Here is a 17,936-nt window from a genome sequence, read left to right on the forward strand (position 1 = left end):
GAACTCTTATTTACCAGTGTAAAAAAAAGCTGATGGGAAAATCATATCACCAACCAGCCGCTCTGTCTTCCACCCTCAGTGTTGTTTGTTTTTCTGCATGTGTGTAGCAGGTTTCCCAGGAAAGCCTATAAACTGGACGTTAAGCATACAGTATAAATACAAGACTGTTACTAAGTTAGCTTAAGCATACAGTTATACACACATGAATTATGAGGAGGCTGGTGGTTCTCACTGTTCTGGTAGCTAGTGGTAAGAGACAGATTTTTTTTCAAAATACATCAAAATAAAATAATTTCATAGATTAAGTTTTTCTCTCTTTAGACTCTACAATTAATCCAAAACTGGCTATTTCAATATTTATCTTGTCTTCATCTTGCATTGCCTATGTATGCAAGTTGAAACTAAGTTTCTGATGTGACTAACCTTGCTCTAGTGTCTGGGTGTGGCCTCCCCACATTCCCTCCTGTGCTGACCAGGGTGGTGGCAGGACAGGATGCCAGACCTCACAGCTGGCCCTGGCAGGTAAGGTCTGCTCTAAATGTGCAAAAAAATGCATGAAAACAGTATCAACTTTACATTTTATGTTATCACCCCACACAGAAAAAGTAAATCCTGCATTTTAACAGCCAGTCTAATATTTACTGTGTATATTTTAAGGACTACAGATTCTCTAATTTCTTCACTTTGCCCAGATCTCACTCCAATCAGACAGCAGTGGGCGCTGGAGGCATGTCTGTGGGGGTATCCTCATCTCCTCTCATTGGGTCTTGTCTGCTGCACACTGCATAAAGCAAGTTTAACTCAACACAACACAAATGTGTTACATTATAAAATGAAGATAAAAAGCATAAAATAAAAAAAGAGTACACAGAAGGGCAAAGAAAGCCAAGCTTAGCTCTAACACCCTGAATCACCATCATTATGGTGTGATCATTAGTTATTACTATTATGGCGTTTTATTAGCAGTAAAGATTGCAGATGAACCCATGCTGGTCCTTTACATGTGTCCACAGTGTGAGCGATATCACTGGAATTCTACCCTACAGGCCGAATGTTGCAATATTACAACATTCTCCTAAAAAAGTAAAATCCTTAATATATGCGTATGTGTTTTGGGGAGTAAAAGAGATTTGCAGCTCACAAATGCAATCCGACGACCATCTAGAAACCAGTCTGAAAAAAAAAACACTTGAAGAAAACCATTAGCCTCACATGACGGTTTGCTTAATCATAGAGGCATAATATTCAATACTGCTGTCTGAAAAACTCAAGGCCATGACCAAAACCATGCAAACTGCCATCCCACAGTAACCGCTACAACTACAGAGTGGAGCTGGGTAGACATAACCTGAAGACGAGTGAGGAGGGCTCAGTAGTTCGGAGTTCAGCTACAATCATCACCCATAAGGACTACAACACCCTGCGCAGTCGGTAACAGCAACAAACCTCACAGTTCACCTCATTAGTCCAAATGATCTTTTTTAGTTAAGTTTTTGCTGTGTGTTTTACAGTCATGACATTGCCCTGATAAAGCTGTCGTCCCCTGTCACCCTCTCTGACACTATCATGCCCGTCTGCCTTCCAGACCAGGGTGTCATCCTGCCCCATGGCACCCCATGCTATGTCACTGGCTGGGGTCGTCTCTCCAGTGAGTCAATGAACAATGTACAATATTAATCAACCACAGATTGGTCAACACAGCATGCAGTTTGGATTTAATTCCCATAGTGGCCACAACTCACTGTATGTACATTCATTTATTATCATATATATAGGGTCAAAACTACAGATTCTATTACTATTCTCACTCAGTGTTGCCTTGAAATGCCTGATATGTTCCATCAGTAAACAGCTTTTATTGGCTCTCCATATATGACATAACATATTTGCTCAACTAGTCTTGTTCCATTCTTACCTGAGTAAACCATGTTTCTTCCCCACAGCCAGTGGTCCTTCAGGTGACATCCTGCAGCAGGCTCTCCTGCCAGTGGTTGGCCACAATATCTGCTTGCAGCCGGACTGGTGGAGTGTCCTAGCAACAGATAAGATGGTCTGTGCTGGAGGTGATGGCATCACTGCTGGCTGTAATGTACGTTTATATGGAAAAGATCTGATGGTCAAATAAAAAACACAATGGACATCAAGGAAAGGAGTTACTATGAGACAATGAATGCAAATGATCAAGAAGCTGTACCTTCTAGCCTGTCCTGCTGGCCAACAGACTGTGTGCTGCCTTACAGGGAGACTCCGGCGGCCCTCTGAATTGCCAGAACCCCGATGGCTCTTGGGATGTCCACGGCGTGGTGAGCTTTGGTTCAGGTCAGGGCTGCAATGTATTCCAGAAGCCAACCGTCTTTACACAAGTCAGCTCCTACATCAACTGGATCAACACAGTGAGGAACAGTTTCAATTTAACAAAGGCCTTGGCTGCACACAAAAAAACAGGAAATTGAGATCATTTGCTTTCTTTGTTCACTTCACAGGTTTTGACCAACTTCTGAAGAGGCTGGTCAAGTGCTTTTACATCAGCAAAAACATCCATGATGTACAATGTGGTCTGTGAAGTTCTTTGCTCCTCTCTGCTACCTTTTATTACCTTTTATTTAGAACACAGGTGCCGCTGTTAACCTAGATGTGGTTACAGAAATGGTGGTTAGTAAATATGAATGTTAAATCTTCACTTGAATCAACATGAAATAAGAAAGACAACTTTTAGTTAAATACTTAAATACTTCCTTTTATTTCTCATAAAATATTCATGAGATAAATATGTTTTCACTCTTTAGAAAAAGTTCATTTTCCTTATTAGAATTATAGAAAAGTACATTTTCACAGTACATATAAAACACAGATTAAAGTAAAAAAGCAACAATAAATGAGACCGACCAGAAAGAATATTGTTTCTGAAACTTCTCTACAAAGTGATTTCTAAATCCAAACACTATAATTCCTTAATGTAAAACATTTCAATGATATTGACTAGCATCTTAAATAAACACAAGTCAAATGTAGACAGCTAATTTCATAACAAACATGAACAAAGTATTGAGCTGAAGATGACAGAGCAGAGTTTTTTGCAATTAGTTTAACTTAAACACAATGCAGAGCAGAAAAGAAAACATCTTATTTGTGCAACTTAAAAATAGTAACATTAGACCAAATGACTACTGGGCTTCAGCTTGTTATATCTAATCGGGTCTACCCTATTGCTAAAAGAAGGCTGTTGACAGATATTGGCAAAATAGATACACAGTCAAAGAGTCTTTCTGTTGGCCATCTAGAATACAAACAAAAAGGCCCTGAGAATCAGACTCAGCCTTCACAACAACAGTGTGCACTATGGTTACAGGATTCACAAGTCCTTCCATCATGCCTTCTTTGTCTGCCATTTGCCAGAGTAAATGCCAAACTAAATAAGTAAGGCTGAGTCAGGATCAGTCATACACAGACTCTGAAATGTTGAAGGAAGCACAAAGGCACTTACAACTGTACAGTCTTTGCTGCATCTGCAGTCAGTCATAATTACCACCGCTCTCAGGAAAATCATACCTGCCTACACAGTAACTTCCCTTACATGGTAACTGAATCTGGATATATGTGGTAACAGCTGCTACTGCACTATAGCAAAATGAAAGTTTCATTCAGTGCATGAATGGAAGTTTCATTCAGTGACATCCATCCAGTTTCCATGTGGATCGCCGTTTGATTGCACCTTAACAACCGATGCCAGCATAAAACATGCATGGCAACTACATGCTCATTTCAAGGCCTAATGTGGGGGCAAAGGCCTGATGTAAATGATTCATAAGTAGCAATCAGCAACCCAAAGGCCAGTTGCTCATGTCACCACAGCCTCCAGATCTCAACTCCAGCATACAGCAAACATACAGAGATTTACCCAGGTTATAGGCTCAATCAACAATGTGTAAACATATTTGGCTTGAATGTACATGTTTCAAAAGGCGACACCACCTATGTGATAATCCAGGATATTTTGTTGGCACTCATTAAAACAAGACTTCACAATAGTTGCTGAGAGTCACTGAACCTGTACTTGGTGAATATGCCAGAAATGTAAAGTGTGTCAAGAAAATAGTACAACAACCATTAAAGTGGGAAGTGACTTTCCCCTCTGTGAAGGACAACTGACTCTATCACAAAGTTAAACTCATAAATAGCCTCTTATCTGCAGCTAATCTCTTGTTGACCACCATCTGTTTTCATGTAGGATGATACCACATCAGATTAAGGCACATACATGCACATGTCATTCAATATGGAGCTTAAACAGCTACCAGCAAATGGCCTCCAGTACTAATCCAAACCTTAATGGCAGCTAACTGACAATGAGGAGTATTTAAGTATGAAGCATATTCTCAGTGTACTGTAGCCCTTATGAGAAGTCTGACCCTACTTCAACTCATTCTTTCATCATTGGCTGCTGGTTACCTAAAGGTCATCAATGAACAGAAAGCTATTTTGATAATAAATATAACTGCATTGGTATACTTCAAATCCACTCTGCCATAATGTGACACGATCTGTCACTATAAGGACGATAAAGCAACCATGTCCATTACAATCTGTCAGATAAAGACATCAAGTGAGATCCAAAATAAAAGAAATGTTTCTACTGCTCAGTGCTGGCACAATGAATGTCACAAACTGCCACTTGTATTCAAGTCTTAACAAAGCAGATCCAGAGCAACAAAAGGTGATGATGGGTGGTTCTGGGTATTCCACTAAATTGTTTTAAGACACCATCAGGTTAATCTCAAAGCGGAGGCACTTTATCCTCATACTGGGGTGGTGGGGTGAGCGGTTCAATACTCATTCCTGCTGCTGGCTGAGAGTTATCAACATTTTTCATGTGCAGCTTCTCTGATTTAATTCTGCGAATCTTTATAGGCAGAAGCTTCCGGTTATTTTTCCCAGGTCTGCGGTTGGATGTTGATGCAGCAGCAGAGGAAGCAGGGGCAGGCTGGGATCCAGTTGTAGTGACCTCTGGACCCTCGTTTTCGTACTGTATGCCATCAACTTGGACCAGGTCATCGTAGGAAGGTAGCTGGGAAGAGCTTGGGCGAAAGTTGCTCTGACGAACTGGATACTGTCCGCTGCATACCACCTCTTCATAGGTGGGGACAGCATAACGCTGGGCTTGTTCCGCAGCACTGCAGACATTTATAGAAACATACTAGTATCAATGGCACAAATTAAATTATACATTATCTTAAACTGAAAGTTAGGGATAACACACTTTAGAGTAGAACAATATGAAATCAGCCATTTACCATTATTTGTATTTTGCAATGTTATCCAGCCATTAGTTATGTAATGATTACAAAGCAGCTCTGTGTTCTTGATTTTATATGTACCGGCAGATTTATCTAACAAATAACTTCTTTACAATGTCAAAAAATCTAAAAGAAGTACACATAGTCCGAATGTTTCTGACGTGCTTTAAGGGAAAAAGCTGTGTGTTCACCAGTCCCTGGACTAACAAATGTAGCTGACAAAGCTGCAAGAAGTTTCTGTCTGCAGACATAAACAACACTGAGGTGTCATGTGATTGTGATCACGACTGAACTCACGTCTCTCTTTCCTCCAGCTCCCTTGCTGCCACTCTGTGGTTCTGGGCCTCCTGGAGCCTGAGTCGCTCTCGCTGTTTGTTCCTCATTCCCAGACACAAGGATAACAGAAGCATCGCCACCCCGGAGCCTGCCAAGACAAACGCTACAGAGGATGCTTTATTCTTCCTGTCACTAGTTTCACTGCTGCCGCCTCCTCCTCCTCCTGAACTGCTGCTGCCGTTAACAGCTGCTTCTGCAGGTACCACGCTCCATACAATCATCACAACGCCGAGGGCAATAAGTCCAACCCCCAGAGCGCACAGAGCATACTGGGAACCTGAGTTTCCAATGTTTTCAGGAGTACTGTTGTTATTGTTGTTGCTACGGTTCCCTCCGCTGCCACCAGCGGGGCCTGGTGGTTCATCCACAGTGGAACGCATCTTGTCAGTCTGTAAACTTCAGTCGAACCAGGGTCAAAAACTGTGGAGAGAAAAGCTACACTTAGTACACTCCAGAATGTACCACAAATCATTAAAACAATAATGTTACACAATAACTTCAGATCTGCACTCTGACACAGGAACAGCAGTGTGTATGCAGCATGGCTCTCACCAATCAATGTTTTCCTGTTAAGAACTCCCAAACATGTCACTACTGCACACAGATCCGTTCTTTATGTGAGTCCAGGCCCTTTTTCCAGTGAACATAAAACTCACTGAAGTAAAATACCACCGAGGCTTCTGCGAATAGGTGTGCTGCATGGTAAAAAATTTACAGCAGCCTTTCAAAGTCACTGGTGTCATAGCATTCGTCACTATTGTTGACACATTAAAAGGTAGATAACAACCGCAACAGCCACTGTAAAACAAAAGATATAAGATCTAATCAACATGCACATTTACTGCATTACTTTCTCTCGTTAGTATATTAAATATTACATCATGTATCATTTATATGTAAATCCAACATAAGGGCTTTTCAAAGTGAAATGATTCTTTGAAAGGCAATGACCGACCACTGAGTGTACATTTCTTTTCTTCTTCTCTAACAGCGTGTCTCCTCTGCAGACATGTGCTGACCTGTAGGAATGGAGGGTTAAGCAGATAAACCCAGCTCCACTTTAGGGGTGCTTCCTCCTCTAAAGAATGCATGGTATGAATTTTTCACACTCACAGCTGCTCAAATGACATTACACTAACTACGCTCTGCTGTCCTGCTCACAAGCACGTTGTGCAATCCAGAGGCGGAATGTATGTGAAGATGTCACATGTTGTGGACATGCGTACAGGGCGCAGTCCAGCTTAAAAACTGTTAGATCATGAACTTCCCGGCGCAGTATAGTAGGTTTATAGTAGACATTGACAATAAGCCTGTTCATTCTATGTTTTAATGACTTTTTGTGGAACATCTTTAGCCACAATCTGACACTTTGTGTCTCTTTCAGTCTGATGCCATACTCCCCGCGCTGCGCTGCCCGCGATGCTTTTTGGGTGTGTGAGGGCTTTAGTAAACATATTTTAGTTGTTCCGACAACACAGCGTACCGAGCTCTGTCCCTTTTTACTAAACAAACACTCAGCGCCCTGTTTCGTTTGTGCACTCTAAGTTCATAATAAAAGAAAACATGAAGAAAAAAACTTCGGTTGTAACTTTTACTGACATTTTCAGCGATTCAATGGGATACTTGAGCGAACGGTGTGTATCAGCGTCACACTCACCTTCGCATCACCTGACAATTTATAATTTCTTCTTCGTCGTCTCCACGCCTGGAGGGGTAGTTGTTTATTATTCCGCCCTTTACGTGGCTCAGTTTGATCACAAACACCGTTTGAGAATCAGGAACCTTCCGCTAAGATGGATGGGCCCGGGCAGAGGAGGAAGGAGGGGGCTCCGAGCCGCCAAACACTTCCAGTTTCTGTAACCCTTTCATGCCCGGCTCGCTGGTGACTGCAGAGCGAGCAAGGGTGTGTGAGTAAATATTTCAGGTATTCATTTTACTACAGCTGGAGCAGGATTCTCCGGTCTACGATAGGATTGTAGACAGCTGAATGATGAGTTGACAGATCTATGTGTTCGTGTGCTTTAACTTTTAACAGCCACACCTGATTGGTTACAGATATAAAAAGGAACACATGTCCACAACATCTGATGTGACAGTTATTTTTATGGTTTATGCCAAAAAGTGCCCCCCCCCCCCTTGTTTTACCTAATCTTTTATGTATGCTTCAACAGCTGATCGTTTAAGATGACAGATGATTTCTGTCTCATTATTCTGTGAGAGTAGCATGGACGGAAAGAGGTCAAGGTTTATGACTCATAATGACAAAAGATAAGATAATCCTTTATTAGTCCCCCACGGGGAAATTCACAAAAACTGACAGGAAGCAAGTATTTACAACTTCCAGTATTTTTTTCCTGGAAAGATATCACTTTACATGTAATTTTGTAGTGACAGCTAAATGCTAAGCTATCTAGGGAGGCTTTAGTCACAGCAGACAGATCAGCTTTGTGTCATTTGGCTATGAGCAGCATGCAGTTTTCATGAATGAATAGGCTTGTAAGTATTTTACAGACAGTGGTGTGTCTTTTATTTTATAATTTAAATGTATTTTTGTAAATATGTGACACTATTTTTGTGCATGTTGAATCATATATATGACTCATGTATGATTGTGCAGACAAATATCACATCAGGAAATACCCCAAAGCAGTGCACCATTAATTACTGCTTAAAAAACGAAGGTCCAGCAGCAGAGAAGATAACCACAAGATTTTGTCATCTCAGTGTTGCACACATTTCTTTCGAAACTTTTCCAACCACAAGTTATAAATACAATAACATTTCTGCCTCTCCGCTTTGCACAACAATCAGCAAAGACTCACTGTAAGTGACACACACAGTGAATACAGCTTTATAGCCTTTATTAGTCAGATGTGATTTTGACTTCCTCTTTGTACATTTACCACCTACTCACTGTCACACCTTTTCAGCTCTTTGGACAGGACCAACCTCAAAGACTGATCCTGCCCTCTCTCAGATGACGTAGATTGTCTTTCATCATAAGCAAGCAGCATATCATTTACATGTTGCAGAAGAGTTTCCCAAATTTCCCAAAGACAGAAAAAAGAAAGGTCTTCGTTCAGCTCCACTTCCTTTGTCCCAGTGTCCTGCACTTGGACTGTACTTTTTCACAGTAATGACAAAACCAGTCCTCAACCCTGACCGTATGGTTCATTGTTCCTTAAGTGAGGCAACCTTGTTGTTGTGGGCTCCCTCCTGTCTGGTTCCTCTGTGTTACCACACACGGAAGGATAGAGAACCGCTGAACTAACTTTGATTACATCTGGTAGTCTGGATTGATTCCTTATCACTATCAGTATGTAATCAAATTAACTGGCAGCTACAGGAAACGTCACAGTAGACTACAGTTAAATTGTAACTACATGGCCTCATTATGGCTGGGAAATTGACTTAAACATTACCTACTATCTCAGACAAAATAACCAGTTTCTTGCTTATTTTCCACTTGTGATCTCATTCCCTTATACGGGCATGCAATTGTTAATCTTGATTTTATGGCTGCTGGGCGAGCCGGTGATTACATTTCTCATCTAGATGTTTTCCCGTAGTAGTTCAGTTCATTTCCCAGGTGGAACTTCCCATATCAGGGGGCTTCAGCCAGCTGTGGGTGGATCATCAGAAATGTGAAGTAAAGCAGATAGCTGGAGGCTATATAACGTGTCTCATTCTGTGCTTTGTCATTCTTGGCTTAGCAAAAACATCACTGAGTCACTGTAAGGAGAAGTTGCACCATATTGCGCAGAGGTATGTGACCCGTCCAACAGAGAGTAGAGGAAGAAAGTGGTGAGTGGGAGTGATTTGCAGCCTAGGAATAAATCAAGTGTATACATTTAGTGTTGGTGCACAGAGATAACAGCTCAGTTTAGTGTGGACTCTTATTTGCATTATAGTGGAGGTAATGAACCACACACACTTCCTCAAGCAAATGAGCTCATATTAACGCATTCATTCTATGGCAACTTCCCATAACCTACTGTCATTGTTAGTTATGTTAGTTCCTTTTCTCCTCACAGCTCCTTTTATTTGTAAATGTTTGCAAGTATGATCAATCAACAATTTTGGGGGGATTTTGATTTTCTGCATGTTTAGTGTTTTATTTAAAGCTGCTAAATCTGCATTGCTGTGCTTTATTTAGTGGTTACCTGATGAATTTTAGTCAGTTCTTATCTTTAGTGGCTTCATGTGTAGAACTGCCTGATGATTCTTTGAAAAATTGTGAATAAATTGTGAATTGTATTCATGCGTGTTGGAGCTGTGAGCTTTTTATTGACCTTCTACAATTATATTTTAGATTAGATCATCTTTATTTCATTATAAGGAACACTCTTTTATTTCCACAAAAGTGCATCCTTACACTTTTCACCATGGTCACACAGTTCTGCAGTCATATTTTGCTGGCATTGTTCAAATATTTTATATTTACTGCACAGTATAAAACATCAGAAGAGGTGCTACATGTCTTTAGACACAACAGTGTAAATGTGCAAGATGAAAAATGACTTTCAAACATAAACTCTAGAGTTTAAAACTCAGTCTTTTTGTTTTTTTTTTTTCCCTCAGCCATACTGACAAGGCATCACAAACAGCAGTATTTAATAAAACATGAGCAGTTTATACTGATATTAAACTTTTTTTTACCCTTTTCTCATTAGGTTTCCTGTATAATACAGTGTTTTTTTTTACTTATTCCCCTCAGAATAGAGTGTCTGCCCATAGCAGCCACTCAACAAAGACAAGCTGGCACATAACAAGCTGGTTTACACACATAAAAATAGAAAAATAATCATCTAGCTGAGGTCCTTCATCTCTTAATTCTGGAGATGGGGACATAAAAATATTATCCTCAAAAACACAAATGTACCAAAAGTCCACAATTTTCTAAAACTTAAAAAAAAAAAAAACGCTTTTACAAAGTGCACTCTATCCTGTCAAAGTCCCATGTTGAGGTGTACATTGGTGACAAACCTCGATGTTGTTATTTTAGCTGTGATGAAGCCTAATGACTGTTGTTTGTCGGACTCTGAGGACATCACACATTGGTGACCTCAATGCTGGTGTAACCTCGGATTGGACTTCCCTCAGCTCTGGGTGGGGTGTGCTCTCGAACTTCCCGAGGCAGGGAGCCATAGCTGTTGTGGCAACTCAAGTCCCGGCCACTGCGAGCTTTAGGGCTGAACCCAGCGGGAGGCTGGAACAGAGAAATACAACAGAACTATATAAAATAGTATTTGCAGCATGGCCTCTCATATGTCAGGAAGGGAATGGAGGGAGTTTTTTCACACCTTGACCGCCCTTCTCCTTAGTGAGCCCTCTTCATCAGTCTGTCGGCTGTTCGAGCTGGCTGGTCTGCCCAGAGAGTTCTGGCGCAGCAGGGTTGGTGGTGTTACCTGGCCTAAACGCTCATTGTCCTGTTTAGCTTCCGCTCTGCAGGAAGAACAGGCAGGATCGACTTAATGAATCTCTTAGGAGAGTGTGGAAAGCAGAACTACAGTGTCTGTATGCTTCTTACCTGGCTGGGCCAAATAGTGTTTTCATTTCTTCAACAAGGTGTCGGCGAACCATGTGCTTGCTGCTGGGGATCCCCAGGGCTGTTGCCATGGTATCTGTATTAAATGTAGGGTCAAGCACCATGACAGCTCCATGAATGCCACTGTTTATGAGGTTCTCAGCAAATTCCTGCACAGGAAGGGAGGAAAGAAGGCCAAAAAGTGACCACTTTCATTTAAAATATCAAATCTCAAATAGGAAAAGACGAGACATCACACAAAAGACATCAATATTCATGTTGTCAGGTTTTTTTGATTAACCACATTGATTACATTTGTTAATATTGGTGTAAATAGGACTTGCAGAGGCTATTATTACAATGTCAGTTTAGATAGATTTATCTTTGTACACTCTGACTGTAGTAGTGTTGAAATATATATTCCTATTGCATCACAAGGCTATAACTCGACGGGTGTTGTTATCAGGTAGGTTCAGCCTGTTATTGTTTTCTGGAGATAGGGAGTGCTGTACACAAGCTCCATCACCAACACTATAGTGTGTCTGTTCATTGTCAATATTAAATAAAAAATATTCAAAATTAAAAAATATAACTTTGGTGACTAATTTCATTACATGTGTTTAGTGTTTGCTTGCATGTCCCACCTTCAGGTCAATATCTCTGATCCACTTCATGACACGATGGGAAGTCCAGACCAATGGATCCGCATTCTGGTGCTCACAGTGCATCCGACGAGCCTGCAGTGCCTGAAAACCATTTTAACAAACATTTCTTTCTACTTATCTGCACTGCCACACACCCAAGTTTTTTTCATCGTCCTCCTGTGTCTCTCTTACCTCCTTATCAAAATTAAGTAAGTGTAGCAGTTCGATTCCCAGCAGCAAGCTGACCTGGTGGAACTTCTTGGTGATGTTGAGGTGGCGGTCAAGATCACGACGTGTCAATGAGTTCAGCATGCGCCCGTCTACCAGGTGAGTGTGAAATGCTTGGGAGTACTGAGGTAAGCCAACATCGCTTAACCAGGCCTTGGCCACCCAGTGGTGGTCCATGTCTGCAGCCCTGGACAGCCTGTGTGTCACAATGCCTTAAAGGGTCACACACTCATCTCGATATATAAATATAGTAAGCTACGGGTCAAAAGTTTTAGAACACCTAAATGTTTAAAATTTTTATTCAAAATTATGCTGTTTAATATCCTCTGAAATAAAGAGTATAGAAGGTCCAGGCAAGCGTCTGTTTATGTGATGTCTTACCAATGACTATCCAGCATCAGCTCCATCAAACATGCAGCTCGAAGTCTTGTCTCTACAGTTGAAACTGAGACTAACTTAATATGACCACTGTTGAGCTGTGCTGGAAGCTGTTGTCCTGAGCTGCCTATCTTGCAAGCTGTTGACTTTCAGAAACCTGTCTTCAGATTCTGTTGCAGCTTTGTGTCTGCCAGACCTCTTCTTGTCAGAGTTTCCCCCAGCTTCAGAGAGCCTTCTGAGGGTGAAAAAATCTGTACTCACTGACACCTTGATTTGTTTTAACCTCAGGCAGTTCACCACATATCTTTGCACCATGTCAAGATATATATTGGAACTGCTTGAATGTCAATAAAAAACTGGAATTACTTAGGTTGTTCTAAAACCTTTGACTGATAGTGTATGTATTATTTTCATTTAAGCACATAACATTAAGTGCACTAACTGTTTACTAATTGCTCAAAATTACTTAAACAATGGACAAATTATCAAACTAATGCTGGACTCATGTCTATTTAAAGTTAATATCATGACTCTTGAGATTTGATTGTTCCATACAGTAAGTGGTTTATACCATAAATCACCAACAGATGGCTCTCTTACGCTACCGTCTAACATGGCATTCACAATAATCCTCTGTCCCCTTCTCACCCTCTACCATTCTCAGCATCCCTGTAATCTTCAATGGCCAGGCGGAGTTTGCGACGATGCATCAAACTGCTGACACCTAAACCCAGCTCCAGGTCCTCATCTGTTAGTCCCAGTAAAACCTGCAAGATGTCAAACTGTTACAGTTAAATCTCAGTGCCGTTAAGAACAAAAATAAAAACTGCATCATATTTCACTAACCTTGCCACTCTTGACATTTTCCGAGCAGGCGCGAATGTACATGGGCATCGCCATGACAACCTCCAGCCAGGCCTGCACAGTGCCCGCCCTCCACTGAGACATGGGTGTGGTCCTCGCGAGCTCAACCTGTTGGAGGCGGTCTAGCTGGTCCTCTGACCCATCTGACAGGCTGAGGCTGTGGCGGGTGGGGCTGGAGAGGCTATCTGAGTCTGGGTGGGCAGGTGGGTGAGAGGATGAGGGGGTAGACATATGGGTGATGTGGTTGAGGTTGTGAGTGAAGGCAAAGGTGGCAGTGAGGTACAGTGAGCAATGAAAAGAACAAAAAAATATTAATTGCAATGCACTGCAACAAAAGCTAATTTAGTATCAAACCAGCCCAGTGGGGTAAGAGAACAAACACCTTTTAAACAGCATCCTAAGCTTTTGGCTGCCAGACAACAAGCCAAGTGTTTGCCAGTAACGATGTAAACAAAGGTGCAGCTTTTATAAACAGGCTCCTCACTTAAGAAGTCCATTAAACCAGCAGCTGTTTGAGCTGATGAATTAATGTGGCTCATCTGTCTAAATCAGCTTGCAGCAACAGCTCTTCAAAATTATAAAACATGCAATTACAAATGTGTGTGATGCATTATGACCACATCTACCTCACATTATTGTTGTTCCCCTGTCGTTCTTACCTGTCATATGTCATATTTTTTTCTCACTATTGTCCAAGTAAACAGCAGGCATTTTTATCAGGATCATTTTGATTCATTTCACTGTTTCTACCAGTGGGTGGCAACCCAGTCACAGTTTAGTCCTCAGCATCAGTCATTCTGAAGTACCCTCAGCTCTGCCTGTGCAGCAACACTTTTTCCATGATAATGAAAATCCTCAGTCACTTGTCTCATCTAATACCGACTAAATGCCTGCAGAATCAGCCCCTAAAATAAGCTGAACACTGGCTGTAACCATGAAGCTTCAAACTGTAATGAGTCTTGCATTAAAAGCATCTACCTGAGTGCACTCTTAGTCAGTCCTTGTCCTTCTTTTTGCTGGTTGTGCACTCTCCATATCTGCTTTTGTTCTTTATAGAAAACCTGAAGATGCTGTTCACTGTTTTAGGCAATACAAAACAACAAAAAAATAAACTGTGCATTCTTTGTTTTCTCTGTGTTTTTATGTCTCATTTCCAGTAAATGGTAATGGTAATGGAACGCCTACTTTTTTGGAAGGCTTATCTGATTGTTGTTTACTGACAATCAGATTCACAGCTATGGCTGTACTAATACACAGATAGTTCTAAGTTTTCCCTCTGTATTCCATCTCAGACTGGATGGTAGAATGAGAGACATAATCTGACAGCACTCTAATCACTGCCTTTCTGAGAATGATGCATATCACATAAATTTGCTATTTTAAATGAACTCTAGCCCACTGCTTAAGATATGCTGACGTATTTCCTGAACTGCTGTGAGATCACAGAAAGAGATGCACTGTTGTCCTCATACTTGTGAAAATCAATTGTTTTCAGTTGGTTTTTAAATTCAACTTGAAGAAGTGCTAAACATCCGGTCGATTAGTGATGTTGTCTGAGAGTTAGAAGGCATCTACAAACACAGTCTGCAACCCAGCACAACTTGATCTGCTGTACCTCGGTCCTATACTGAGTCTGATTGATTGGTTCTTGGGTCGCTTCACTGTGTTGAGAGTCCGATGGAGGTCAGACAAAAAGGATCAGTGTTAGAGGTCAGGGGTGAAATCAAAGCAGAACATTATCGACAACATGTGCTGACACATATGAGCTCTGCGCCAGCAATCTGACATGGCCTCATCTCCTCTCTTCTTCTTCTTTAGTTTTCTTTTCCAGTAATCGATTTCAATATTATGCAATAAGAAAAAACAAATGTTGGCATGCAGCAAAATTTACAAAAGAGAGGAAAAGAGGCCATTTGGAACTTCTGGGATGCAGTCCCCTCACAGATGGACTGGCAGGGCCGAGAGGAGCTATCACATATGTTAAAAATGGAACCCCCCCCACCCGAGTATAAAGGGACGACTCAGGATTAGAGTCACAACAGACGAACACTTACACACACAGACATTAACACAGGGAAAGAGAGGACAGCCACATTGAAATTCAGTGTTATTTATTTTATTTTAAAATAATCTTTTTTTTTCATTGAGTTCTTTTGAGTGTAACTTTGTTGCCATGCCTTTAAAACTTTGCTACAATCCACTTCTAAACATCTCAGGACTTCAGAATAGAAATCCTCCACTGAGGCCTACATCTTTGACTTTAAATAAAACTCTTTAATAATAATAATTTCTGTAATGTTTTCTCATTTACAAAAAGTAAAATATCTGTGTGAAAAAAAACAATGAGGCTGGTGGCTCAAAACATAAAATTATACAATGTTTTCATTTGATATGTTTTTTCCCCTTCAGCAGAGGGTCATAAAAGTCTGCCAAATAAAAATAAAATAAAATATAGCCTAGTTTTTTTCATTTCTTGGAAGGCTTAATGGAATAAACTGGCTGAGTTGTTGTTCTTCTACACACAACTGAAACACTGTTGACTTATAATTGGTAAGCTTAATGATTTATCTTTATATCTGTGAGCCAATTGTAGGTTGAGCCAAGGGTTAAATGAAACTCTCCTCACCTCTTACAGTACATGGATGCTCTTTTAACAAGCTCTATGGTTAAATATAGCTCTGGCATAATGTGGGACTCTATGGTGTTTCAGGTAAGGCCAACAAATACCCAGCGTTAGTTCAATATCAGGGAGAGAAAAGATTTCCTGAGGGGGCAGTGCAGACTCTGACTCAATCCAATGAAAGGAGGAAAATAATCCAATGTCTGTCCTTTTGCTTGAAGAAATGCTATTAACCTTTAACACCAAGTTAATTGCTTTTTTTCAGTAATGGCTTGAACTTTGCATTGGAATTTTTGGTGAGTTCAAGGGGTTATGGGAGAAGGTATGAATTTGCTTGATTAGCATGCATAAATTCTGATTTGTAACTGTCAGACTTGACAACAGCTGATGTTATAGTAGCTCACTGAATGTGTGTAACTCCTAATTGATGCTATGATATATAAGTACCTGATGCTACTATGTATTTGTGATAACTTTGGTATGTTAACACCCAGCAGATTTGTTTTCTACAGACAGAAAAAGGCAACAAGCCTGCTGTATAAGTGGAGTAATTACAGTATTTAAAGACTTAAAGTAGTGCTGGGTTTTCTTCACAACTGTTGACTTTGCTGACCTTTAATTTTACAGAGGTGATCTTGTATAAAGAGCCCCGTAGGTGCAAACTAAGCTCTTAACCAATAATCAAAGCACGTTGGAATAACAGAGGGCCAAGCTGATTTAAAATGAACAGCCATTATTAAATTGGTAACTGACCTCTCTTTTTTTAAACACATTTTGTCACCTTCTCAACAACATACCATAGGGGAAGACATTTCTGTTCAGTAGGGTTTTGTTCAGCATGCACTTGGGGACTGGGACTACGTTCATGCACGTTACACATGTACCTTCTATCCAAACAGATAGAAAACACATTTCTTTCATTTCCTGTTTGGCTTCATGATGCTGTGGAACAAATGGTTCTGCATAGAAAGTTCATTCCTTGCTTAGCAGCTTCTTTGAAGTCTCTTTGAATAAAACTTCAAGGGCTGCAGAGCTTCTGTTTGGCGGTTGTGGGACAACACACGAATTAGAGGTGGATTTGAGGAGTCTGCATGTTGCCTACAGGAAACTGTTCTCATTATGGCAGTGTTGGAGGAGGGGGATGGACCAAGCAGGACAATAAACAGGGAGGAGTTTAAGTTAAAATGTAGTGAGGGGATGGGAGTCCATGTCAAAAATAACAAAAGGCATTCAGGACAAGGAGACATTTACACGCACAAAGTGCACATCAACTGTTGTTATTTACAAGTACAGCAGTCCTTCAAGTTTCCAGTTGAACGAAAACAAAAAGTCAAACCTTAAAGAACAATTAAAAGATCCAATAACACAGCCTTTTTTTGGAGGGCAGATACAATAATGTCCACGGTGTTGCTGTGTTTCACTCTCCACACTATTTACAGGGCTGTACATACATACAGGTGAAATTAAGGTTTACACTTCAGCGAAGCAAGACGCGCCTCCGGCTTCTGACATGGCCTGTGACCATGGGCGACACACACATGCACCCGCACTACACGCATACATGTGCAGCATGCATGTGAGACTGCACAAGCACACAAAGTTTTATAGACGCATACGCACCGACATTAAACACACACTCAGCCTGTCACACATGCGCACTTTAACATAATGTTGTCTTCTGATAATTGCCACAAAGGCTCTTCAGGTGGTTCACTTGGACGTGTGTGCTTTACCAGTCTGCATCCTCCTCTATGTAATAATCAGGTGTTGAAGTACCATCAAACAAACCAGGGTCGAGGGACTTGCGTTGCTTTCCCCGGGCGAAGACACGTGACAGAGAGCCTAGACCCATCTTTTCTTTCTTCTTCTTACGCTTCGCCTCCTCCAGATCTTCTAGGGACTGAAGGAATAAAGAGGGAGAGAGGGAGCAGAGGAAGGAAAAAAAGATGAAAAGAGGTGCAAAGGAACAGAGAGAAAAGCAAGAGCAGAGTCAGTGAAGGGGTGCCGAGTGGGTGATAACAACCAAAAAAGATAAAAATCACTGC

General features: G+C 41.0%; 4 protein-coding genes across 6 annotated transcripts in view; 1 reads left to right on the plus strand and 3 right to left on the minus strand.

Annotated features, from left to right (window-relative positions):
- Positions 1-191: 191 nt before the first annotated feature.
- Positions 192-2,610, plus strand: LOC114438980 (chymotrypsin-like elastase family member 2A). Its single transcript, XM_028410659.1, has 8 exons — positions 192-249; positions 434-522; positions 693-790; positions 1,309-1,431; positions 1,512-1,648; positions 1,944-2,089; positions 2,241-2,393; positions 2,484-2,610. The coding sequence occupies exons 1-8, from the start codon at positions 210-212 to the stop codon at positions 2,499-2,501; spliced, it is 804 nt and encodes a 267-aa protein (XP_028266460.1). The 5' UTR covers positions 192-209; the 3' UTR covers positions 2,502-2,610.
- Positions 2,611-2,884: 274 nt separating this feature from the next.
- Positions 2,885-7,426, minus strand: tmem51a (transmembrane protein 51a). Of its 2 annotated transcripts, none has more exons than XM_028410655.1 (3): positions 7,288-7,426; positions 5,592-6,050; positions 2,885-5,171 (listed from the first exon to the last, which is right to left on the minus strand). In XM_028410655.1, exons 2-3 carry the CDS (start codon positions 6,008-6,010, stop codon positions 4,775-4,777), a joined length of 816 nt encoding a protein of 271 aa, XP_028266456.1. In that variant the 5' UTR covers positions 6,011-6,050; positions 7,288-7,426; the 3' UTR covers positions 2,885-4,774. The 2 variants fall into 2 exon arrangements, with proteins under 2 accessions (XP_028266456.1, XP_028266455.1); XM_028410654.1 differs by lacking the exon at positions 7,288-7,426 and adding an exon at positions 6,183-6,395 and having other exon boundaries at positions 4,775-5,171.
- Positions 7,427-10,023: 2,597 nt separating this feature from the next.
- Positions 10,024-13,168, minus strand: LOC114438979 (kazrin-A-like). The gene is made up of 6 exons (XM_028410657.1): positions 13,063-13,168; positions 11,994-12,225; positions 11,802-11,903; positions 11,161-11,327; positions 10,934-11,075; positions 10,024-10,839 (listed from the first exon to the last, which is right to left on the minus strand). Exons 2-6 carry the CDS (start codon positions 12,204-12,206, stop codon positions 10,681-10,683), a joined length of 783 nt encoding a protein of 260 aa, XP_028266458.1. The 5' UTR covers positions 12,207-12,225; positions 13,063-13,168; the 3' UTR covers positions 10,024-10,680.
- A 2,197-nt stretch (positions 13,169-15,365) lies between these two features.
- LOC114438964 (kazrin-like) overlaps positions 15,366-17,936 on the minus strand; it is an 80,371-nt gene continuing 77,800 nt past the window's right edge. For both annotated transcript variants that reach the window (XM_028410638.1, XM_028410637.1), the window contains one exon: positions 15,366-17,791. In XM_028410638.1, the coding sequence (XP_028266439.1) occupies positions 17,621-17,791 (171 nt within the window). In that variant the 3' untranslated portion in view covers positions 15,366-17,620. The remainder of the gene's footprint in view (positions 17,792-17,936) is intronic.

The sequence above is a fragment of the Parambassis ranga genome, chromosome 7 (assembly GCF_900634625.1).
Source record: "Parambassis ranga chromosome 7, fParRan2.1, whole genome shotgun sequence".
Lineage (NCBI taxonomy): Eukaryota > Metazoa > Chordata > Actinopteri > Ambassidae > Parambassis > Parambassis ranga.

Excerpts from the sequence above, each read along its gene's own strand:
- tmem51a (XM_028410655.1), bottom strand. The coding sequence starts at position 6,010 with ATGCGTTCCACTGTGGATGAACCACCAGGCCCCGCTGGTGGCAGCGGA. Across the intron at positions 5,172-5,591 it reads GAGCTGGAGGAAAGAGAGAC|TGCTGCGGAACAAGCCCAGC; the intron begins GTGAGTTCAGTC and ends AAATGTCTGCAG.
- LOC114438980 (XM_028410659.1), top strand. The coding sequence starts at position 210 with ATGAGGAGGCTGGTGGTTCTCACTGTTCTGGTAGCTAGTG. Across the intron at positions 1,432-1,511 it reads TACAACACCCTGCGCAGTCG|TCATGACATTGCCCTGATAA; the intron begins GTAACAGCAACA and ends TGTGTTTTACAG. Across the intron at positions 2,090-2,240 it reads GCATCACTGCTGGCTGTAAT|GGAGACTCCGGCGGCCCTCT; the intron begins GTACGTTTATAT and ends GCTGCCTTACAG.
- LOC114438979 (XM_028410657.1), bottom strand. The coding sequence starts at position 12,206 with ATGGACCACCACTGGGTGGCCAAGGCCTGGTTAAGCGATGTTGGCTTA. Across the intron at positions 11,904-11,993 it reads TACTTAATTTTGATAAGGAG|GCACTGCAGGCTCGTCGGAT; the intron begins GTAAGAGAGACA and ends AATGGTTTTCAG. Across the intron at positions 11,328-11,801 it reads TCAGAGATATTGACCTGAAG|GAATTTGCTGAGAACCTCAT; the intron begins GTGGGACATGCA and ends CTTCCTGTGCAG.